This window comes from Rhipicephalus sanguineus, chromosome 6 (assembly GCF_013339695.2).
Source record: "Rhipicephalus sanguineus isolate Rsan-2018 chromosome 6, BIME_Rsan_1.4, whole genome shotgun sequence".
In the NCBI taxonomy this organism is placed as follows: domain Eukaryota; kingdom Metazoa; phylum Arthropoda; class Arachnida; order Ixodida; family Ixodidae; genus Rhipicephalus; species Rhipicephalus sanguineus.
In genome coordinates this window covers 10668329-10693930 of record NC_051181.1, presented here as the reverse complement: position 1 = coordinate 10693930, position 25602 = coordinate 10668329, and the positions used below count along the sequence as shown (strand labels likewise).

Below are 25602 nucleotides of genomic sequence, written 5' to 3'. Positions count from 1 at the left end.
ACTTCCGCAGCACAGGGAACAAATGGCTCCCTATGCTTCTTACTGCAGACTGTTTTCTCAGTTTTTTCACATGCAAAATTGTATAAACGGGAAAGCTTAAGGGGTGCCGTGAAGACGAGGTCTACCCCGTGCTTTGATCCTATCCTCTTAAGGCTATGTGAAACCTTATGTATGTAGGGCATGACAACAAACTTGTTGGGCCTCTGTCGTGTTGTAACGCTGGGTGAGGCACCAATCTGTCTAAAAAGGGTGGAAGCAACGGCAACGAGCAAAGTGGAAGGAAAACCCGACGCAAGAAGGCGCGAAATCTGGTGGTTATAGCTAAGGCTGGCTTTATGAGAACATGATTTTGTCAGAGCCGAGTGGAGGCATGATGAAGCAATCACTCTTTTTACTAGTTTAGTATGAGATGATTCAAAAGGCAGGATGGCTTTTTTTGACCTTGGTTTATACTCCCGCCAAATGTGGTCGTCACAATTGAAAAACAATGCTAAATCTAAAAACTGCAGTGTATCATTGTCAGGAATTTCCTTCGTGAACGATAATGAGGGTGAACGCTGCTTAAAGCAATTCAATACACTTTCAGTGACGTCTTCATGGCAAGCGTTGATGGGGACCGCGATAAAAACAATAAAATCATCGACATATCTACATACTTTTAAAACCAGTGAGCGGTTCAATTCTTGCTGAAGCAAACGGTCAAACTTGGCAAGATAAATCTCGCATAAAATTGGCGCCACACACGAACCAATACAGATTCCTTTCTTCTGTAAAAACGTTTTGTTGTCAAAGCTAACAAAGGTAGAGGCCAAATAGCATGCCAATAACTCCATGAAACTATCCACCGTAACCAGGCAGCCATTCTGGAAGGACACCACACCATACGAGTCAATTGCCTCTCGGACTGAGACAAAGAGTTTGTCGTGTGGAACAGAGTAGAATAAGTCCTCAATGTCCACCTACAGCGCGTAATTGGCTCCCGGCAATCCCATCTTCACGTCTGTGGTAGCCTCAAAACTCACCGGAGTAGAGACCACCGCGGGTTCAGGCTTAGCGAGCCACAGGGCCGCGTGTGCTGTTGCCTGCTTACGTTTAGCGCCCCGCTCCGCACGCGCTCAGCTAGCAAAGGCGTTGAGCGCCGCGCGACAGAAACACAGTGTTCGATCAAAAACAACACACAAACACTTTATTTGCCTTCTGCGGCACCCATAGGTCGGCAAAAAAATGTGGAACTCACTCAGACTCACTCATGAAATACATTTTGCCTTTAGGGCTCACTCGGACTCAGACTCACCAAAATTTTCCTCATTCGGACTCACTCGGACTCACAATCACTGAAATTTTTCTCAACCGGACTCACTCGGACTCAAGCTCACCAAAATATTGCTCGCTCTGACTCACTCAGACTCAGACTCACGGCTCGATCTGAGTCTGAGTTAATCTGAGTGAGTCGACTCATGAGTCCATTAGTGTATCATTAGCTTTTTCGACCACGGTGTCAATGCTCTTTAACACCAATATCTCGCATAATCGGTGCTCTACTTGACACCTTTTGGTCTCGTATCTTCAAACACGAGTTATCAGTGGTTGCAATCCAGTAAGGATACTTTTATTGGAAGAAATGACTCACACGAGATAGTTTCATCAAGAACTTCCCGTGAAACAGGGGCGTAGCCAAGGGGGGGGGGTTGGGGGGGTTGAAACCCCCCCTCCGAAATTTTTCAATTTTGCTTGCGTATATATACACGCACACATACAAACGCACGCACGAACATACATGAAGTATGGTTGAACCCCCCCCCCCCCCCCGAAAAAAATTTCTGGCTACGCCCCTGCCGTGAAAGATTATTCCAGAGGGAGGTCAAACCCCGCTCCCCTAGCCCCCCTCCGTAATTGATGCCTCTGATCAATAAATATTGAAATGGCATATGAACGCCAGTGCTTTGAAGTATTTGTGAGTAGACGTGAGCATAAACGTGAGTCATCACAAGGCTGATAGTAATGCTGAAGTTGAATAGATAGGACGATAGGTCGGCACAAAGATTTTGAGCTCACTCAGACTCACTCATGAAATATATTTTGCCCTTAAGGCTCACTCGGACTCAGACTCACCAAACATTTCCTCATTCGGACTCAGAATCACTGAAATTTTTCTCAAGCGGACTTACTCGGACTCAGACTCACAAAAATATTACTCAGCCTGACTCACTCAGACTCACGGCTCGATCTGAGTCTGAGTGAGTCTGAGTGAGTCTACTCATGAGTGAGTTTGCCGACCTATGGCGGCACCCCAACACACACAGAGTACACGTCCGCTCCCGGGGCACGGGGAACAAAGGGCTTCCCACGCGGACGATACACCAAGGGGAACCGCCAGCACGTCGCAGCTGGCAATGGCGAGCTTTTACACGCCGCTCGGGAAAAGGTCCCTCGCGGCTATGCTGCGCACTCTCGCGGTGACCACTGGGCCTGGTCGCGAGAGCTAGGGCAATCTCCGTACGCGTGGGCCTCCGGCAAGTGCGGCTCGGCGTGGTACGACCGCGCACGAGCACTAGGCACCGCTCTTTGGTTTCACGTACGAACCGGAGCTAACACTGAGGTAAACACGCCTGCAAGGATGCCGAGGCACCCAGGCAGACTACAGCCCAGCGATTCCCAAAGGGGACGTTGGACCGGAAGGAAATACGTGCTTACCCAGCGGCGTCCGAGGAGAGAGAGAGTTAGTCCCGGCGTGCACGCGCGTCAGTCGCCGAATCTCGCGGCTCCAAGACCGCGGGCAGCGCCACCACGAGAGCCGGCGCGTAGCGTAAGATGACGCCACTTGCCGTCGCGGGAGAACGGGAGGGGGGGGGAAGGATTCGCGGAACGGCGAAATGCCCGCGCAGTGGCTTCGGGCGCGCCTGGGTTCCCCACAAGTCTTGCACTAAGAGCGTCCGAATTCCTCAGCACAAAGGGGTCCACCGGTGTGAGTATCTTCAGGTGAAGCTGAAGAAAGGCGCTGACGTTACGCTGCCAGCTGCCAGTTTCTGTAACGATGACCCGAAAAGGGCACAGTGCTTCATGAGTTTTGCGGTAAAGAAAGCCTTGAGTCCCTCACCCTTGCACGACTTGACCATCTTGCATAGTGCATCCAGCTTCATATCTTGAAGAAGAGCGGTAGCCTTGGCCTTTACCTTTGCAGGAAAGAAATCCACTTCTTTGAAACATTTTTTCCATGCTGCGCAATGCCTCTTCAAGGCTGGAGTTCCCAGCCTTGAAAAAGACAAGTCGATTTGTCGAAACGTCGGCTCGAGCACCCACCCTATGTTTACGGATTTTTCCTCATTGCCACTTACATCGGTGAGACAAAAAACTTCCCCGAAAGGATACGGCAACATCGAAACGACGTGCGTATCTTTCAACGCTGCTCGAAACGCTCTCGCACAGCACAGCGAAAAGATGAACCATCGCATCAATTTTGACGACGCCCGGTCATCGACACGAAACGCAGCCACACAAAAAGACAGTTAGAGTCATGGCATATCCAAACAACACCTGGAAATGTTAACCCCTCAACTGGAAACCTTACCGAGTGTGTACGTGCACGGTCTACGGAACCATTGGAAAAGATACCTCAGCACAAGAACGGCGGAAAGAAGGACGATGGAGAGGGGGACACCAACAAAAAAGTCGTTAGCTTAGTGGCTCGTTGGGACTCGCACCACGGAAGGACGGCGGGCAGCTAATATCGATGGAAATAAAGGGGACCAGACACGCATTCGGAGCCGGTCGAACAGTCACCACTGAGGAAGGGACGAATTGGTCCCGAAACGGCGGGTCAGTTTATAGTTTTTTTTATTTTAACTTTAGCAACTTTGGACGATAAGTGGCTGGAGAGTGGTATTATTTTTCGTATGAATTTTCACCCCGCCAGAATGATCTCTGTCGAATATGTTACACATTTAAAATATATACGCTGCATTCCCAGGCACCACAATTAGAGCAACGTGCACGGCCGTAATTCCGGGCCAGGCCCCGGAACTCGTTCAAGTTTTCACCCGCCCGAACCCGGCCCGGTTGGACTCAAAAATGAGACCTGGGCCCCGGCCGAACCCGATAGAAAAAAAACACGGCTGATCCCTCTGTCATAGGAATCGGTATAACAGATAAGTGAAACGTGGCTTCACAGGACGTAGTGTGAGCGCTTGTTGTGCATTCTTTCGCCCCAAGCGCGAAGGAATGAAGGCTACAGCATCAAATTGTAATGTTAAGCGAAGAACGGCAAGCCGCTCGAAACTTGCAATGCGCTGCTCAAGCAGAAAGGACGCGCGGAACGAACATACACAGGATGAGCGCGAACTGTCCAGTTGTAAACTTCTTTTCTGTGTAGCAGGCGCGTCCTTTCGCAAATCGGCCGCTGCAATGAGCGAGGTGACCTTCGTGCTCTCAACGAAAACCTGCAGGCAGAGCGAAAGACGTACAAACCACCGAGATCAAGAGATAAGCGCCCGCACGAGCGACCACGCCCTGTCGAGGCGCGCGCTAATCCGCGTGGGGACGACTTTTAAAGCGCGCTCTTCGAGCCCTTCGCGCCATCTCGCTAGTGATAACGAAAACACGCTGTACCGCCAATCTGAGTACCGCCGCCGGCAAATGGTGTACATAAATAGCTCGCCGTTAGCATAGCAGAGAACATGCCGTCTGTGGCGGAGTCGTTTCGCGCTGCGCACTGGCGATCGAGAGGTCGTAGGTGCGACTCCCGGTGACGGAACTTATTCTTATAGAGTTTTTTCTTTGCCATATGTTAGTCTTTCTATTTTACAACGTCATATCCGTGACGGAAATGCGTCAGTGGAGCCGTGGTGGACCCCGGCATAAAACACTTTCGTGTTAAAATTCTGCCTACCCGACCCGGCCCGACCCAGTAATCTAGGTGGTGGTGCCCGAACATGGAATCGACAGCAAGGTGTTTTAAGTGGCAAATATCTACGCTTTGTTGCATGGTGCATGTTTCGCTAACAATTGTACTTTAACATAGGATAATTTCTTGTAAAAAGGGGCTCATGATGCGAACAGTTGAGCGGACATACTGGATACAATGAATGTTTATTCGGCAGTGGTATACTCCCAAGCAACATTTTATCCTTGGCAAAATGTCGGCCTGACGTCGCTGGCCAACTGCACTGTCGTAGGCCCCAATGTAGGGCCGGTCTCGGGCAACCAATGTAGGGCCGGTCTCGGGGATTGACATTGGCCTCATGTGGGCCTGCGTCGGCACCTAATGTAGGCCCGTCCACCGTGGCCGACGAGGCCGAGTGCATGCCGCTCGCAGGTTGACCAAGGTCCGACCTTACATAAGCGTCGGTTTACCGACGGCCGTAGGTAAGTTGCGGACGTTTCTCGCAAGTATTGCTCTGCTTTTTTGTGCGTGTTCTAACAAAACGCATCAATTGTTTTTCTGGTATGTTGGTGCATGTCGTATTTAATGTCAACGGGCAATTCACAGAGGCGTTTAACTCTATCTGAATTACGGGCACAGTGCACATGTAAGACGGAATTAAACGCCTCTAACGGTCTGCGCTTGTTAACGTGTTAATACTAACACACCAATAAAAGCAAGACATGAATATTCCCTCTTTAGATGTTATTTCGCAATTGTATAGATGCCCTAATTTACATGCACATAGTTCGCACGGGAGCGTTTGCATCAGCCCTTGTGCAACGCTGCCGTACAGTCCATGTGAACGCATGACAACGCCGAATATATAATATAAAGACGGACAGCATTCCTGTGGATCGCTCTCTTTCGGCCAGTTCTCGTGCTCTTGGCCCTGAACACGTGCGCAGATGCGACGTTTTACCGTCGAGATGTGAGACTTGCATTGTTCTTCTTGTCGGGGAAAACTGAAAGAAACAACAATGATAATACTCTGAGAAAGGTAGACTATTATTTACTTGACCAGTTCCACAGACATGTCGCGTCTAGAAACTCTATTCACACAACTAAACAAAGTAATTTTGTCACTGCACAAATAAGAAAAACACTGCACTTACAATAAATGCGAGTGCGCTGAAATTCTCAGAAGTGCTTCAAGCTCCACAGCGCACAAACTAGATAATATGTGGAGACAGGATGAATCGAGGTTTTAGTTGTTGGCTGTGACTGGAAAACAAAGGTACAATAAATAGATTAATGAGAACACAATCTTACCTTCAAAGCGGCCGCGGGCCAGTCACATATTGTGCAGTCGGCATTTACAGCACACCTGCGACCAAATTTAATGTGAAAAGCGATTGCGTGAGACTTTTGTAACCAAGCATGCGTCTTACCAGAATTCTTTTCAGTTGGCGAGAGCAGCGCAGAACGTTCCACACTACAGCCCTTGTTGCAGTGTTCGCTAGAGAAAACAGCAAAATATGTCACGGTATTACAATAAGATGCCACAAATAAAAAACAAGAAATCTTACATATTTGCCCGTCAACGAAGTCTTGGGTCCACGGACAAATATAACCGCCGTTCGCCTGAACATTTCTGATCTGCCAGCTAGAAGAAACGACCAAATTGACGCATCAATTGTGCAAATAAAATTTTATTTTGTCGCTAGACAAAACTCACCATGCGATACGCCGAGGAAATAGAATGCCACTTACGAGTTCGCTTCAAATCTTCGGCAATGGGAGACGGCCGCCTCCAGGATCAAGGCAGACGAAATGCTTCTGAGTGCTTGCCCGTCTCTGTACAGCACGTCCTCGCTCGAAAGAGCAACGATTTGGCGGGAACTCACGAACGGAGCTTGCTCCCCTCCCCAGCGCTGTGACAAAGAAAAAAATTGGCCGCGTATCTGCGTGCTTCGCTGCAAATGTCGTCTAAAGACGATAGAAGAGGTGCTGCGTGAGATATGGACGCCATCTGGCAATACGTCGGGAGACATGAGTGCTGTGTTGCGGGCTGGTAGTCCCGGCGCAGCAGCAGGCGAAGACCGGCGGTGACCAACACGACCGGCAGGGACGCCAGCCAGCCCGAACACGTGGTTTGGCGCGAAGCGCTGAAGCAGAAGAAACGTCCGCACTCAACGAGTACTCTCCACACACTCTTTTATTTACACGTCGCCTGAGTAAAACAGGAATGCCAGAGCGGCGCCCCATGGCATTCGTACAGGGCAATACAGAACCGAAACCGAAACACAACAATGAGCTCGTGCAGAGGGCACGGAGGAAGTCAAGTTTAACGTGCAGTCGCATTTTCAGCGCAGCTTAAGAAACTAGGGTCTTTAGAGTTACGTATGTATGCATTTTCTATTAAAGGAACACACCACCTAATACTTACCTAGTGATGTTGCGCCTCAGATATGCGTAATGTTTGATTTTTGATCGACAGTCTACACAAGTATGAACCTAGTCAGCCGTTCATGATGGCTGGCCCTTGGGCAAGTGGTTCAACTTTGGCCGATTGGCTGAATCGAGTGACGTGCCGACAAACAGAAAGACAGACCAAAATTTCTCCGTTTAAGTATCCCAAGAAAGACTATCGTCTTTAAAAAAAAACCGCGAGAGGTCCGGGGTCCGGCGCCCCACTGCACGACCCGCCACCCTCTTAACACGACGGATGCTGGCACATTCCGTTCCTCCTTTCAGGTCTTGTCATTCTTTCTGGGAGAGGGATATGATGCATGCCGCGTGCGCTTTGGCGTGTGCTCTCTCTCCGAAGCCAAACTCACAAGACCCTATCTCACCACTTTTTTTTTTTCGGGGGAACGCACATGTTGCTTATATCAGCTCTGCCTGGTGAGGAAAAAAAAAAGGCGCGCGAAATTTCCACTCAAGCACATGCCTAAACATTTTAGGGCAGCGCTAATGCGTCCAAGAAGCGAACAGAATTTGAATTGAACCGTTTTCGTTGTTAACACAAAATATCGTTGGCACCCTAACATTAAAACAAATTAACATGAAAACCATAAACTGAGCATCAAGTACGAATTTTAAAACTGTTCAGAGTGTGCGGACTATCGAATTCTGGCTCTGCAAGCGACGTATAGCTTATGACCGTAGAAATTATCGTAATTTTACGCTAATTTTGTGTTTATTTGGACATAGATATTTTGAAATATTCGTATTAACGCATATGGGCTATTCCCGAAGACCGAATCAAGTATGACGATATTCGATTCGATATTCCAAATGTTCAATCTTCGCACACTTTCTATATGTAACCATTATCTGATGTCCTCCCTTGTCATGCGGCTCGATCAGATCAATCATATATTTATATTCACGACCGTGCTAAAGCGTGGGCACCGTGCTAGCGTTCCAGAAGTGCCGAACTGTTCCACTTGAGCTCATAGACAAGGCGGAGGCGGGGATCATAATTTTCGGTGGACAGTTCAAAATCGTAAATATTTTAATAGAGCCTAGCGCGCTATAGTATCACGATCAAAATTAAATTTCTGCTCGGCACTCGCATTTATTCCAGTTATTGCTGTTGTTTCAGCTCAAGTGCTTTGCATCTAATGCATGCCAAGGCGGTACGTTTCATGAGCTTCGAGCAGAAACCGTAAATCCTCAGTACATTTGAAAAACACTCATGTCGTACCACTGTACAGTGAGCATATAAGTGCTTCATCATAAGAGGTAGGGCTTGATCGGTACTCATGAAAATGTGGCGGAGGGCTCTCGGCGGCCCGATCGCTAAAGGTTGTGAAGTTTCTTGCGAAACAGGTGAAAAACTGTGACATTTAAATTCCGCATCCTAACCAACTCCGTAATTGTACCATTTCCTGGTGAATACTTAACGTGCACCTCAGAAATATTCGGCTGGATTCCGGAAAACGGAGCCAGCAAACCTAACTTTAGTGCTGGGGTTATTGATTGCAGCAGAACTGCAAATGCGACATCATTCTTAGACAAATGGACGTGTAATAAGCTGCAAGAACGCCATATTTTGAGATCACTTCGCAATTTAGCTTTGAATATAATCAGTTAGAGCTGTCGCACCCCTGAAACACGCAGCTGAAATTTTCCACCAAAATTGTACAGTCCGCGAGAACTCTATATATTTCGCACGTTTTGTGTGACGAAACTAATAATTTTTAGGCTCGCAATAAAGCAGCCAAAACCTTTCCGATGGGAGAAAAATTGAATTAATTCATTTTCAATAAAGTTTATTCGTAATCAATGGTTTAATGTACGTGGTCGCTTACAATCAACGGGCCATTTGCGAACTATTTCAGTCAATTCTCACCGCAGCACAAGGGACCAATGTAAAGCCACATTAAGATAAATTCGCGTGATTTCACTTTCCTATCCGTTATGCACTTCCTGGCGGCAAATACATTGATCTCCAGAGTCAAATTTTGAGATTTCTCAAGGTTATAAAAATATTGAACGATATGTCTCTCATCGAATGACTTCACAACGCCGAAGAACTCCAACTTCCATATTGATGCCAATGCATGCGCTCATCATTATGGCCATCGCATGTCTAGTCAGCATCCGATTAATAGCTTAACTTCAGTCAGTTCAGAGCAAAACTCGATGTTATCCCTTAGCCAGAAGTTTCCTTACGTCCTGTGTTGACGGTCATTGCTGTTTTCCTTGTTTGACCAAAGGCCGTCATCGCGTTTGCGCTGCACTACATGACTTATTCCTCAACATACTGCCCGAACGCCTCGCGCTTGTTAGCTCGAAACCTAAATGTTGAATTTCAAAGTAAAATTGACCAGTGTTCAACTTGTCACTCGATCACAGACGAATACTTTTCACCGCGCGCGTTATTTGCTCTGCTTTCGATAACAACGGCGTTAGATTGATGAGCTCTGCTGACAAATCCTCATCACTTTATGCAGCGATGTAAGGCTGGACAAATATATAAATCAATCTAACGGTGTCGAGCAGTGCACCTGGTCCCATGTGGTGCGTCGGCAAGGGACTTGATAATTAAGCTCTCATATGTGTAGAACGTGTTGTACGCTCACGTTGCGCAGACAGTCAGCCCACACATCGTCAACGGCACGTGAAGCGTCCTACTATTAGCAATGTAATTTATTACTTTTTTCGGTTTGCATGCGAGGCACCGTCGACGGCAGATTACCGCGAGGCACTAGCTATGCACTTGTCTAATGCGTCTTGAAATATAAAGCTACAGCGTCCATAGAATCATAGAAATATAAAGCTACAGCGTCCAGTTTTAAGCACGTGTTGCTCCTATGGATAATTAATATTCTTGGAAATAACGGAACTAGCAAACATTTATTAACATTGATCCAAAGAACAGCAGTGTGCGTTGCGCGTTACCCGCCGCAAATGCTCCATTATATGCGATTCTTTTATACGTATGAGTAAGAAGATTAGAAAAATCCGCGGAATGTTTCTCATGCATTTCCATGCATCATATTCGCTCGCTTATCTTTTTTGTTTAGTATTTTCAAGACGTATAAAACGAACACATGCGACTTCTGACTGGCATTATTTCGTTCTGAGGCAGTGATATCCTAATTGTGCAGTATTTCAACTTCTTTATAATGTAGGTTACGGTGTACCTGCTTTGTCCTTTATTAAAAACAAGGGTTCATTTTTATTGAAATGCTGTGCTAAAAGGATGAATGTCACAACATATACAAGGCGACCTCTGACAAAGTGATGGGATAACAGAAACTTTTCAAATAGGCATATCGGGGAATATAGCTCCGTGCAGACGTAACTCCGCCGCCAGTGAAGGCGGCCCTAGCGGCAACAAGCGCAGACTTGACGGGATAACTCTCACCCGCTCGCCCTGCAACGGTTCCGCGATGACGGCGCGCGGGCCTTCTCGCGGGCTGTTCGTTATGGTCGGTTATCCAAACTCTAAGAATATTGCTGCGTGTTGGGTGCAGATAACACCTACAGAACTTCTCCAGGTACGCTATTTTACTGGTTTCCAATCAGAGAACCATACGCAATCTGCACGTTTGCTCAGCATGTCAATTACCTTGTGCGCCTTGGAGGTACAAAAAGAAAAAAAAATGTGCCGGCCTAAACAAGTGCACTAAATGTACATCGCAGAGCAGACTCATTGCCAAGACGAAGTGTTAAAAGGTATTACTTCACACCTTTGTCGCAGTAATTATGCAGAAACGCTCATTTGCCGAAGCATTTCTGTTTAATAACATGCGTGCTGACAGTTCGGCCACTTCCTGATGTGGCACTTCGACATACTGCTTGTATATACTCAGCAGCTTGCCTGAGAGCCTCCATAAAAATGAGCAAATAATCCGTTTCAAAACAAACAAGCTCAGCGTTTGAGTAGAGGCAGGAAGGAGCATGAGGTTGGACTGCGATGCCGCATCGCTGGCCTCTGCCCGGAGCACGTCAGACAAAGTGCACTCAGTGCTGCAGAAAAACCTCAGCACATGCTCGACGTCGATGCTCTTTGCCCTAACTGTAGAGGCAGAAGTTCCTCCAGTTATTTGTAATGAAGCTGACAAAAGGAGAGAAAAAAAAAAAAGCGCTCACTTTTTTCTTTTGTGATTGCCACAGTTGAGTGTTTCGGGCAGACGTTTTTATTAAAGGAAAGCCCCATTAACGCGGGTTGCTTGTCTTCGATGCGCAAGTAATTTTATTCAGGCGGTTTTATACTTTCCTGCGACTCCGGCACGGCACTCCCAGTTGGCCGCACGGATGTCTCCCATCTTTAAGTGATAAGAAAAACATTACATGACCTGTACTAACAAAAAGCAAACTAAAGCGACATACCTCGATTTTCACGGATCTTCCCGGCGCGTTCATTCGCATCTGTGGTGCGCACTTCCCCGTTACTGACGATCAGCCGTGCAACGTCTCTTCCACGAAGCCGTGAACATGCCTCGCCAGCCTCGCTTAGATCGAGAAGCTCTCTGCCTTATTTAAATTAGCTCCTCGGAAGAACCATCTATAGCACGTAGCTCTCTGAACCCAAATGTAATAATAATTGACACGCTTTGCAGTGCCATGGCTAGCTAACAGCCGCTGTGACGACCGCTCGGCTGCACTGTTGAAATCGGCGCAGTGAACGCAATGCAGTCGCCGGTGTTGTCTCTTTCAAGCAGCCGCCAAGTCTGCTGCCACGTTAGCCTGAGGGTGACAAGCTGTGATCGTTTAGTGAACGAAGCGGCGCGCAGTTTTCCCTTGCTCATGCTGCCGCGTTCCCCTGAGGGTGCACGAGGTCTGGCGAAAAGAAGCATACCCTCTAACATCAAGGGTCTGTGGCAGCTGCTAACAATTTAACGTATTTTGAAAGCGAACGGAAACGAAAACGCGTCGAGCGAAGCAGCAGAACACGGCGCAGAGGCTTGCTGCCGCTTGCGTCGTCTGCTCCCATATCCCGTCAAGTTTGCTGCGTGGCCGTGGCCCTGTGGCGCTGGAGGCCGCGCGCGACTGTGGCGGCTCCTAACGTATGCACGGTGCCTATACCCGTCGTAACTGTATAGTTCCCTGGTTTCAGCCAGAGCTTATTGTATCTGTGTGATGGTAAAGGTGTACTACATTGCACAATAAAAAAAAGATAAATTCGCTTTACTTAATTGAAAATTTGTTGCTACCTAGACTGTACATGCGTAAATTTTGACAACGCAAGTCTTTAGCGGTGCTGTTTCGGACTGTCCCATTTTCTTATCTTGGCGGCAAAAAGCACTGCTGGGCACTGACGGCGGCCTGACAGATGTGCGGCTTCTTCGAAAGAGGAGGCGGCTCCACGCTGAGAAAGAAAACCGGAGAACGCGGAAAAAAAAGAAAAAAAAAGTTTCCCTCTCCCCACCGGGACCTTCCGGGGGCGGCCGCCGTAGCGCATGTTTTTTTGCTTCTTTTTTAATGTGCTTTTTCACTCCACCGCTCATACTGTAGAGCAGCGCGGTTCCTTCGCCCTCTTCTTTCCCGCACTTTTCCGCCTCCTGCGTTTTATTTTTCACAGCACGAGTCTTCAGTGGATTGCCATTGCTATGTGTTCGTTCTAACAATCTTGAAAGAATATTTCTTGTTCGTGTATTGGTACTAAAATCTTGCATTGCGGCCACGCCTTTTGATGAGTTTTTCTCACATAGCGTATATGGTATTTCCGTTTGCCTGACTTATCCGTCAGCGAAAGATAAGAACTTTTACTCATTCCATTGCGCAAATTACATAATAAAGGACTAGCTGTTAGAACAAAACAGGGTTTGGGTGCAGCGCTGCTCGGGCAGCACGCAAAAAATTTTCATGCTTCATGTTGTCTGTATACAGACGATGCTTCTTTTAGATTATACAGAATGGTTTTTAATGGCCGTTTTAGTTCAGAAATGACATAAATGTATTACGTGAGCTCGGTTTAATGCAAGCGGGTGACATTACTTGCATGAAAAAGCAAAATAAATAATCGCCTATCTAAATAAAGTTCATTAATGACCTTAAAATTACACTGACTTACCTACTGCGACTGAATAACTGTAGCCACTGAGTTTGCAATAATTGGAATGAAATCTTACGATTTAATATTTATGCCATCAAATTTGAGGTAGAAATTCACTGTTTGCTTCGGTCACGTTTTTTTTTTTTTTGTAAGAATCCGTTTTAAGCATCGAACAACGACAAAAGCCTAGTTTAATGCCCATGTATATAAATACTGTCGCACACTTGGCGAATGATGGTCTCGAAAAAATCTCTTAAAGTAGATCACGCCTGGCGAAACCATGCACGGATTAAATGGCTCGCTATTATTTTTGTTATTTAGCCAATAATGTATTTGGATTGTTCGCACAAATGATCTCACTTGGTGTAATCAGCTGAAGGACCACAAGTATGTTGTGTGTCACAGGTGATTTTTGTAATGTTTAAAAAATCACACTGTAGGAGATCTTTATACTTCCTACAGTGCATTTTATGCAGCCCTAAAATAAATATACGCTGTTCGAATCCTCTGTCGGCAACCAAGGCTGGCACGACGTGTTGCCGACTTGTCGCCCCGACAAGCGTTTGGCGCGCTCGGCGTTCACTCGGCCACCGACGGTGGCGCGAATCGTGCAGCCGACTTAGTGCCGACGTAGCTGGCAGCGCACCTCCGGCCGACCCTTTTCGGATGCCTGGTCGCCAGTGAAGTCGGCTGCCGGCTATTTGCCAGTGATCAGCCAAACGTCGGCAGTCGGCCAGGGTTGCTTGGGCTGTGCCCATTTTTTCTGCAAGTACACAGGGGATCATGAAGGGCGTTTTGTAGCAGCTCGATTCCACGAAAGATCGAAAAAGGGTGTATATTTGATGTTTCCAATTTTCTTGATGATTTTGTATGTTGTGCACATATGACTGCACAGCACGAAATCGCAGTTCGTTTTCAAATAAAAATTTTTTTCAACACAGGAAAATTCGACAAGTGTCGCCGGTTGACGACGACCATTTTACGAAGAATGCGTTTTCGTAACTTCGGAACCATGCTGGCAGCCACTGAAGCTATATTACAAATATCTTTCTTTTTGGCGGAAGTAGAAGTGAAGAGGTAATAGCTCTTATCATTTCATGGAATTCTGAGTAAATTGTATTTTTAAAAATTCACGAAAAACGCTGCGTTTTTGAAAATCAGTCAATTTGGGACGCTATGGCTACTTCTGTGAACATCTTAGCTTGTTCATAGTTGCAGTATGAATAGGCCTTTATGTGAATAATGAACCTCTGCATTTGTATTTCTCTAATAATTTTCAAAGTAGTAAATTTTCATGCTCGAAACACCAAAAAGAGAAAAGTGCTCCTCCATTCAAAAATCTATAATAAAAAAAACCCAATCTCAATTTTGTTCAAAGTCCCCAAAATGTTCTCAAAGGACTGCAGAATGATATTATGAAAAAACATGTTGCATTTTTATTACAACAAAAGCAGAAAATGTCAAACATTGTGTTTCCAGAGCGTGGTGGCCACTGCGTAAAGGACATCTCTAGTAACAAAAAATACAGTAACACGTTTTTTATTCTCTGAGCTTCGCTAAACAGCAGTAATGATCTATTGTTGGAAAGTGGGAACTGTTTTGTAAAGAAAAAAAAAAGATCGTTCCAATTAAATGCATTCGCGTGGTTTGCGACTTCACGCCAGTGTTAGACATCCCTCAGTCCACAGTATGCACTTTCAGTTGTAGCCTCCTTTTCTTTCATCTGTTTCAGTTGAGTATAATTCATATCTTGAGTGCTAAAGAACGCATCCCGCCATGCGTCTCTTATGATGATGTGCTGTGCCAGAATTGAGAGATTGGTATAAAAGCCAAGGTCTCTTCATGAATGGAAATGAATTTCTGGAGAGCGGTCGCCAAGAGGTGTGGTTTTTGTTGGCCCAAATGTGTACGTTGTCAAACCTTATGTGATCAATGCAGAGTTTAAAAAGAATCGATTACGTGAAGTTTGGTGGCAGCAGTTCTGGCCACGGACAAAACACGTTTTTTGCATTGCATCTGCTTTGTTTTGCATATCCTTCTTTCTCTTGAAGGAGTGCTGGCAGATCTGGTTTCCCTCTTGAATTGAGGGCGCATCCTGCTTCATGACCCTCCGCAAAAGAGTCTCGATCCGATATCTTCTACGTAACGAAAATTCTGCTGCAGCGGAATTTTCTTTTTGTGCACCATGAGGCAGTCCGTACAAAATCTCGGCCATGGCTATAACCCCTACCCATAGCCACCTTCAGAGCGTAGGATAGTGATCGCATCAAAGTGAAGCACAATTTGGATGCTTAACTTCTATCTCAGGTGGTGTTTGGCTGACTGGCACAGCCGTACTCGTTGCTGTCGTCTGCTCAGGCGAGCGTCCATCGCGCCGCCCTTTCCACCTGTCCGCCTAACGCATGCTACTCCGTTTACACGAGTGCTTGTAGCGGGGCTACTCGATCCGCCACACAATCCGCACGGTGCGGATCCAGAGACCGGGCGGGAGAGCGACGAGCGGTGAAAAATGTATCGTGTAACCAACGCAATCGACACCCCAGCTTTCGACAAAGCCTGGCAAAGCCTGGCAAACAATGTGTGGCTGCTGTGCTTAGGTTGCACTGCGGTACTCGCCGTTCACCACTGCCGCCATTTGCGATTTCTCACATTCTTACAATGCATGATCGACTCAGCTACACATATTTCGCGTTTAGCTTCGTTACTTTTATATAAGCGCATTTACTAAAAAAATTATCCAGAGGAATGAAAATGTCCGTGCTGCCCGTCGACGAGGAATGTAAGTGGTGTCGCAAATGCATTTAATTGGAACGATCTTTTTTCTTTACAAAACAGTTCCCACTTTCCAACAATAGATCATTACTGCTGTTTAGCGAAGCTCAGAGAAGAAAAAAGACGTGTTACTGTTTTCTTGTTACTAGAGATGTCCTTTACGCAGTGGCCACCACGCTCTGGAAACACAATGTTTGACATTTTCTGCTTTTGTTGTAATAAAATGATGCAACATGTTTTTTCATAATATCATTCTGCAGTCCTTTGAGAACATTTTGGGGGACTTTGAACAAAATTGAGATTGGGTTTTTTTTATTATAGATTTTTGAATGGAGGAGCACTTTTCTCTTTTTGGTGTTTCGAGCATGAAAATTTACTACTTTGAAAATTATTAGAGAAATACAAATGCAGAGGTTCATTATTCACATAAAGGCCTATTCATACTGCAAATATGAACAAGCTAAGATGTTCACAGAAGTAGCCATAGCGTCCCAAATTTGACTGATTTTCAAAAACGCAGCGTTTTTCGTGAATTTTTAAAAATACATAATTTACTCAGAATTCCCTGAAATGATCAGAGCTATTCCTCTTTACTTCTACTTCCGCCAAAAAGAAAGATATTTGTAATATATAGCTTGAGTAGCTGCCAGCATGGTTCCGAAGTTACGAAAGCGCATTCTTCGTAAAATGGTCGTCGTCAACCGGCGACACTTGTCGAATTTTGCTGTGTTGAAAAAATTTTTATTTGAAAACGAACTGCGATTTCGTGCTGTGCAATCATATGTGCACAACATACAAAATTATCAGGAAAATCGGAAACATCAAATATACACCCTTTTTCGATCTTTCGTGGAATCGACCAGCAGACACTGTAGCAAGGAAAGTGACTTGCAGGACGAGTTCCGTTTCGACAGGGAGCGCAATAACAACAAAGAATGAATTGATCGATGGATAAACTTCATTATGGTCCATCGGAACTCGCTCTAGCACGTTGCGGGCCGCTCCGACATCGGAACAGAGAGACCAAGTCTCTCTGCTGTCTCGTGGGCCCGTCGGCCCTACCCATATAGCTGTTCTTCTAGCGCGGAGCTGGTAGTAGCAGCCTCCCATTTCGACTGCGTGATGACTTCGCCGCCGCGTAACACGGAGCATCGCCAGAGCATGTTTTCTGGATTGGCGTGGCAGAGAACAAAACGCTCACTTCACTTTGTTTTATTGCATTCTATAGCCTATTGAAATTTATAGCATGCTCTAACCACAAAGCCAATCGTGCACCCTTCTCGATATGTTGCACCTGTCTTCACCATTGTAGCACCTTGCCACAGAAAGAGAAACAGAGTGGAAAAAAAAACGAATTTCTGACCGTTGTTGTAAATACACTAACCTAGGTAAAGGTATGGAACCACGTGCACCAAGTGTGCGTATAAGCAATCCAAAGGAAAAAAACTATTTGTCATAGCATTATTTTCATATACCACACCAGTGCTAGTATATACAGTAAGTTTCTTATGGCATCTAGTTCCTCGTTGGGAGCCCCGCAGAGCGGTCCTTCAGCTGCTGAAGACCAAGTCGGCGAACGGTCATGACAAGATCACCAACCGAATTCTGAGGAACCTGAACGATGACGCCATCGAGAAGCTATGCCAGTACATCAACGCGTGCTGGAAGGAAGGCCGCATTCCGCACGAATGGAAGACCGCGGACGTGATTCTAATACCCAAGCCAGGTAAATCGCTAGAGGTTCGAAACATGTGGCCAATCTCCTGACGTCCTGCGTCGGGAAAGTCATGGAGCACGCCTGCCTCAACAGGGTGACGACGGTCCTCGAAAAGCGGGACGCATTCGGCACCCACATAATGGGTTTCCGGAGGGAGCTTTCCACGCAGGATGCCATGCTGCAGACCAAGGAACAGGTCGTTAACGCACGAAGCACGCATGTGCGCGCCCTGCTCGGATTAGACCTGAAGAGCGCCTTCAACACCGTGAAACACACGGCTATATTGGACAAGATAGGCCGACTTGATCTCGGTGCGAGGTTCCACCGTTACGTCAGCAGCTTCCTGAACGGGCGCAAGGCGACGGTCAAGATCGACGGGGCTCTGCCGCGAATGGTTGGCATGGGGGGTGCGGGTACACCGCAGGGCTCTGTGCTTTCCCCCATGCTTTTCAACCTCGTCATGATCGGGCTACCGGAGCGTCTTGACGCGATAGAGGGTATCAATCACACGATCTATGCAGACGACGTGACCGTGTGGACGACGGAGAATACGAGCGTCGGCAAAATGCAAGACAGACTACAGCGGGCCGTCCGGGAGGTGGAGCGGCACCTCGAAGACACGGGACTCGTCTGCTCTCCAGATAAATCGGAAATACTGCTGCATAGACCGCGCAAGAAAGGACCTCACCCGCAGGCTGTAGTGGACGCCCGTCGTTTGGGAATCCTCGTCACGACGAAGGAGGGGACCCGAATACCGATGGTGTCCAAACTATGAGTGCTCGGCCTGTGGCTGGAAGAGGACGGTGCCAACCGCGAGCTGGTTGCGCGTCTGCAGAAGAAAGTGGCCGCCGCCACGCACCTTGTGCGACGGGTAGCGAAAAAGAGGAAAGGGCTGAAGGAACACAACGTGACTGTAGACGCTACGACATTAGCCGGTACAGAAAAACTGAGCCAGGGGCCATCGTTTGTTCGTTTGTGTTTGCCCTAAGGAGACTATCGTGTCTCCATGATAAAACCTTCTCTACTTCTTCTTTTTTGCCTTTTCTGGCTGGCTGCGTTTATTTTTCTACATCCTGCCCCGCCCAGAAGTAGTAGGCATTTCCAGGTGATGCAGAGCTTGAGCGGGTCTTGGTGGTGTAAGCCCGCACCAGACCATCACGACCGGGGTGCACTTCCAATATTCGACCTAGCTGCCCAAAAAACCGATTCTTCTTGTCGTCTTAGTAGCACGACATCGTCTACTGGTAAACTTCGGGTAGATCCTTGCGGATACCGATGCAGAGACCGCAATTCCAGGAGATACTCCTTTCTCCATCTTTGCCACAGACGATTCAACAGCCTCTGACGATACTCCAGCTTCCGGATAACACCATTCCTAGTAGTCTGCGGCCAGGTTGAAGTTTCACATGGGTCAGGGTCCGGATGAGCCAGGATTGAACTCCCGATGAGAAATTGAGCCGGGCACAACGGTGGCGGTTCTCCTGCCTGCGTGTACGATATGTCAGAGGACGAGAGTTGATCACGGCTTCGACTTCTAGAAGTAACGTCATCAACTCTTCGCTTCCTAGATGCTTTTCCCAAGAACTTTTCGAAGAGCTGACTTGATCGATCGGATGAGCCTTTCCCACCAGCCACCCCACCACGGGGCGCTGGGCACAAGGAATTTTCACAATATTCGATGGTTGGCGAGAAATGTAGCAAACGGGGATCCACTTATAAGTTTCCCTATGTCACGCAGCTCTTTGCTTGCCTTCTTGAACGTCAACGCGTTGTCAGAGTAAACTGTTCGAGGCACTCCTCTACGAGCAAAAAACCTCCTGAAGGCAAGAATGAAACCGGCCGATGAGAGACAGTCTGGCAGTTCCAGATGTACCGCTCTTGTTGTTGCGCAGGTAAATAACACAATGTAAAGCTTGGTACACTGGGCCTCACTCTTGTTGAATTTCACATACAACGGGCCTGCAAAATCGATTCCGACAACTTCAAACGGGTGAGACATAGTAGCTCGATCTTCTGGCAGTGGGGCATGTTCCACATTCATGGGCTTCGTTCGGAATCGTTTGCAGAGGTAACAGTTGTGGATCAATTTCTTTGTCTCCTGGCGTGCATGAATAATCCAGAACCACTCACGAAGTATTGTCAGTGTAGCTGATTCACCGCCATGTAAAGCACGGCAATGCGCTTCCATAATCACTAGTCTCGTGAAGTCATGGTTCTGAGGCAAAATCAGTGGATGTTTTTGTTGAACTGAGAGTTGCGCTCTCTGTAGGCGTCCACGAAGATGAAGTTGTCCTTCTGTATCCAAAAATGGATGCAGGTCATGAAGAATAGACGTCTTGAGATCTCGAGTCCGTTGGACAGTTGCCCCGTTTCTTGAGAGAAAGCTTCTCGCTGAGCTCTTATTATCCAGACCTTCTCGGCCAAATTCAGCTCTTCTGCCACAATAGGCCCCGTATGTGGTTCTGGTGCGCGCCGTGTTCTTTCCACAAATCTTGTAACTAACGCCGTAACACGAGAAGCCTGGTCAAGCGCTGTACTTGACGTTTATGACATCTTGAAGTGGTTCTCGTATGTGTAGAAGTAGTTCTGTCTGAGGAACTTCTTGTTCGTTGTCATTTTCTGGAACGCCAACCGGATTTTGTTCGACCATCCAAGTGGTTTCGGGCTGAATCAACCATTCTGGGCCGTTCCACCAGCTGAGGCATTCCCGAAGCGCTGCTGCTGATAATCCCATGTAAGATAATCAGATGGGTTCTCCTCTCCAGGACAATAACGCCATTGATGTCTGTCGGTACAGTCAGCTATCTCAGCCACTCTGTTTCTCACAAAAGGGCTGAGTTTACCTTGTGCACGAATCCAGCTCAGCAAACTGTAGAGTGACCACATGATATTGCGAACTGTACGGTGTCGCATGACTTCCTGAGGAACCTTAGTAGTCTCGCTCCTACAATAGCACCCATTAGTTCCAACTTTGGCATTGTCAAGGATTTTATGGTGCCACTCGAGACTTTGCTACGATGATCTTCGTACCACAACGGCCATTGAGGTCCACTGTTCTAAGGTATGCGCATGCTCCGTAAGCCCTTGGACTAGCGTCAACGAAGATATGGACTTGCGTCGTGGTGATTTCTGCTTTCGGATGACTCATGACGTAGCGTGGTATCCTAATAAGGCATAGCTGAGCAACTTCAGAACACCATTCTTCCCATGCCTTCTCGATTTCAATAGGTAACTTGGAATCCCATGGTGTCCGTAACAACAATAGCTTCTGGAATAGGATTTTCGCAGTGACCGTGAAAGGCGAAAGAATACCGAGAGGGTCGAATATTCTGCAAGGTGTTCTTAAGACGGTCCGCTTCGTGTTCTCCTTCCCCGAAAGCAGGAACTGCGTGACTTTGAAGAACATGCCAAGTAGTCTTCTTCGGTGTTCCAGAGCATACCTAGAACCATTGCTGATGTACTATCAAATCCTTGCAGACACTCTTCGTTATTCGAGAAAACTTCCCGGAGGTGAGTGTCATTTGTCTTCCACTTCCGCAGGTTCATTGCAGCGTCTTCCAAGATCGACCTTGCCTTGTTGTACACGTCTAAGCCTTCGTCAAACTGTCGGCTGCTATCAGCAAGTCGTCCACATAGAAACTCTGCTTCAGTGTTCGGGTCAATGTTCTTTGTTCTCCGCCTACGTTGTCCAGGTGGTGATGTATCGTTGCCATCAGCTGGAAAGGGCTTGATGTCGATCCAAATGGTACACGTGTCATTCGCCATTCGACTATGCTGTCGTTTACACCACGGGGCACGTTCTCAAACCACAGAAACCGAAAGGCATCTCGGTCCGGTTCCTGTATTGCTATCTGCAGGAAAGCTTTCTCGATATCGGCGTTGATGGCTATTGGGTAGCATCGAAAACGAAGAAACACTTGAAGCAGATCAGGATTAAGGTTGGTTTCTTTGTCCAAACAGTCGTTGAGTGACATGTATCCTTTGACATGCGATGACGCGTCGAACACTGCTCGCAATTTTGTGGTCAGCGAGTCTTCTCGTACAACCTCGCGATGCGGCATATAGTACAAGGTATCAGCGTTTCGGTCCGGCACCACTTCAGCATGTCCCATTTGCAAGTATTGACGTATTGTCGTGTCATATTTCTCTGTTAAGCCGCCATGCTGAGAGAGCCTTTTGACGAGCTTGTAAAGCCGGTTGATTGCTGTGTCACGATTGTCGCCTAGAAGATGCTTGCGATCGTTTTTCCATGGTAATGCCACCGAGTACCGGCCGCCAGACTTCCTAACTGTCTCCTTAAACTGTAGAAGGTTCCGGTCGGAGAGACATTCGTTGGAGTCAGTAATGCCCATAGACTCCAGTCGCCAGAAGGACTGTAGGATTTCTGTTGTCGATTGCTCTTCTGCTGCATCAACACGCAAGACGCTGACAAGGAGAAGAGTTCCACAGTCCAAAAGGGTCTTGTGGCTACTAGGTCCCTGTAGGGTCATTCCACGCCAAACGTCCCAGACATTGCGCTCGACCCCCTCCAATTGTATTGTAAAAAATTGTGGACGTTCATATCAGTGCACTATTTGCCCTCGGAAAGTATATTTTGTAAAAAAAAATTTCTTGTCTGTTACAGTGATTTGAATTTTGCCGTAGTGGGTGAAACATAGGTTGCGAAACAATACTCTAAAAAATACAATACTTTACGGAACGCCTTAAATATCTGCTGTTTACTTGAAAAGGAATGGCACTATCTTATTATCACCCATTGACGACCATACTTTGTCTCACGATGTGCTTTGTGGTGAAGCAATGCTGCAATTCTGCGCCCTTTTGATTATTTTTTTAAAAATTCTACTAATATTACAGACAAAATAGGACTATATCACATGGCTGGATAGTTGGCAGTAAGCGTGTCAAAAAAGTATTGAAGTCGATGACTGAGTAGTTTCGAAGTGGAAGGGGTGCAAACATTGAAAAATGTGTGAAATGCTCCACGTTCAGGCACATGTAGATTGGTGATGCAGTCCAAGTAAAAATGCACGCTTGGTCTCGTTGGGAAGAGTAAACAAAGGAGATTTATTTGTGAAAGTTTCATCGGAGTGTTTTTGTTTTTGGCGAGAAACAAAAATTTATGTGAGCGTTCTCGGCGTGCCTGGGCGCGGGCCCGTAAGTCCGCTTCAGTGCGCCGACACTGTTCCTTGGGGCAACGGAAGTATGCAGCGCCCACGCGGGTGGCACGATCGTGTGCTGCTGTGAGTTTCCACGTTTCGACACGCATTCTTCGGCTTTCCGCAGTGCCGCCGACGAAGTGTCAGGGAAAACGAGTGATGGTTCGTTTAAAATATATTATTATATATAAAAGTGGCTAACAGGCACCAGGAATACACTTATAATTCTTTTTGTGGGCAGCTCGCTTGAACGTGACTCGCGCCATTCGTGCCTCGGAGCCGAATGGTGCTACGTATTCTTACGCTCGGATCTTCGGCAGACGTGAACTTTGCTCCGCTGATCCCGTCGCCGAGCGAGCACGCGGCACCCGAAAGTTCGTCTTTCGGCCGCATCCCTTGGCAGCGCGTAAGATAAACATTGCGAATGGTGAGTATACTGCCATCGTGTCATATTTTAGACGGAGAGCCTGTACAACGGAAACCGAAAGCGATAAATATACAAAAGGACGAAGCCGCCTTTAAGGCGGCTTTAAGAAATTAAAAAAATTTAAGTGTATATAGGTGTATTCCCGGTGCCTTTAAGGCGGCTTCGTTCTTTTAAATGTCTATCGCCTTCGCTTAGTAATCGCAAGGTACTAAGATGAAAGCATCGCATGCAGCGTGGCAGAAAGTTGAGCTCTCAGCAAGGTTTGAGTCTACAATCTCCCTCAAAGGTACGCGCGCGTTTCACCTTTTCGTGCCATCATCACTGACCACTCTTAATGCCGGGCTCACCACCTACTCAGCAACACAGGCATTTCAAGTGGCGAAGACCATACATCGGCAACGGAAGTAAGAACTGCAACCTCCGCAGAGATCGAAAACACAACCCAAGCTCTGCGCCTGTCGCACGTGTGCATGCAGTGACGTGGCAATGAAATCGTGCTCTGCTCCGACTACTAACCGGCAGCCTTTAGTGCCCTTCCGAAACATTCTGCCAGCCATATACACTGTTTGCAAGTTTTCAGCAACGTGAAAACTCACAGCAGCACACGATCGTGCCACCCGCGTGGGAGCTGCATACTTCCGTTGCCCCAAGGAACAGTGGCGGCGCAGTGAAGCGGACTTACGGGCCCGCGCCCAGGCACGCCGAGAACGCTCAACATGAATTTTTGTTTCTCGCCAAAAACAAAAAACACTCCGATGAAACTTTCACAAAAAATCTCCTTTGTTTACTCTTCCCAACGAGACCAATCGTGCATTTTTACTTGGACTGCATCACCAATCTACATGTGCCTGAACGTGGAGCATTTCACACATTTTTCAATGTTTGCGCCCCTTCCACTTCGAAACTACTCGATCATCGACTTCAATACTTTTTTGACACGCATACTGCCATTTATCCAGCCATGTGATATAGTCTTATTTTGTCTGTAATATTCGTAGAATTTTTAAAGATAATCAAATGGGCGCAGAATTGCAGCATTGCTTCACCACAAAGCACATCGTGAGACAAAGTAGTGGTCGTCAATGGGTGATAATAAGATAGTGCCATTCCTTTTCAAGTAAACAGCAGATATTTAAGGCGTTCCGTAAAGTATTGTATTTTTTAGAGTATTTTTTCGCAACCTATGTTTCACCCACTACGGCAAAATTCAAATCACTGTAACAGACAAGAAAAAATTTTTTCCAAAAATACTTTCCGAGGGCAAATAGTGCACTGATATGAACGTCCACAATTTTTTACAATACAATTGGAGAGGGTCGAGCGCAATGTCTGGGACGTTTGGCGTGGAATGACCCTGTACTGTCCAACCAAATATGTGTCCATTGCTGCTAGACCTGGAACGTCTGGACTTCGGACCACTTCACCGGTGATTACTTGCCACATATAGTCCGAACCTATTAGCAAACCGATTCCGGTGTCTCTTGCGTCCTTAGGCCAGTAGTCGTTCGCGAGCGACTTTCCTTGTCCTCTGAATTCTTGCATAAATATGTTGTTCGCTGGCGGTACAGTCACATCGTGGCAAATGGCAGGGACGACTACAGCTTCTATGCGAATGTCAGCCTTGTTGTATCTGTTTGGAAGCTGTATTTCAACCACGTTCCGCTTTTGTGGTGCTGAAGAGCAAGTACTTCCGAAGGTATTTAGTGCCAACCGTGTCTGTCTGACGACCTTCAGGCTAAGCATACGAGCCACATCTTCTTTAATGAAACTTCTTTGGCTTCCTCCATCCAGAATCACTCGAACGCATTTCCTCCTGTCTTTGTTGGCCAATTCAGTGCGGAATGTCTGTAGGTACACCGCTGTCCTTAGGTGGTTGGCCAGTGGACGATCGTTATTGCAGGACGAAAGAGCGTTCGAAGAAACACACAGCGTGGCGCTTCCTGGGGCTTGTCGTCTCGAAACCCTCCGGTAATTGGGGTCGCACATACTTGAGGCGTGTCTTCCGCGGCAGGAACTGCAGGTGAGCTTGACGCGGCAATCCTTCGCTCTGTGGCCTTTTGACGTGCAGCGAAAGCGCCGGTTATATTTGTCAGCTGCTCCTTCTTGACCGCCAGAGGGATATCTGCGATGCAACTCCGCGTCCCATGCTGATCA

At 47.1% G+C, this 25602-nt stretch overlaps 1 protein-coding gene and 1 long non-coding RNA gene across 2 annotated transcripts; both read right to left on the bottom strand.

Moving 5' to 3' along the window:
- Positions 1-6146: 6146 nt before the first annotated feature.
- On the bottom strand, positions 6147-6524 carry LOC125758771 (uncharacterized). Its single transcript, XR_007416402.1, has 3 exons — positions 6448-6524; positions 6310-6377; positions 6147-6245 (listed from the first exon to the last, which is right to left on the bottom strand). It is a non-coding gene; the product is annotated as an uncharacterized LOC125758771 (long non-coding RNA).
- A 14925-nt stretch (positions 6525-21449) lies between these two features.
- On the bottom strand, positions 21450-22352 carry LOC119395879 (uncharacterized). Its single transcript, XM_037662884.1, has one exon. It carries the CDS (start codon positions 22350-22352, stop codon positions 21450-21452), a length of 903 nt encoding a protein of 300 aa, XP_037518812.1.
- Between the last annotated feature and the right edge of the window lie 3250 nt (positions 22353-25602).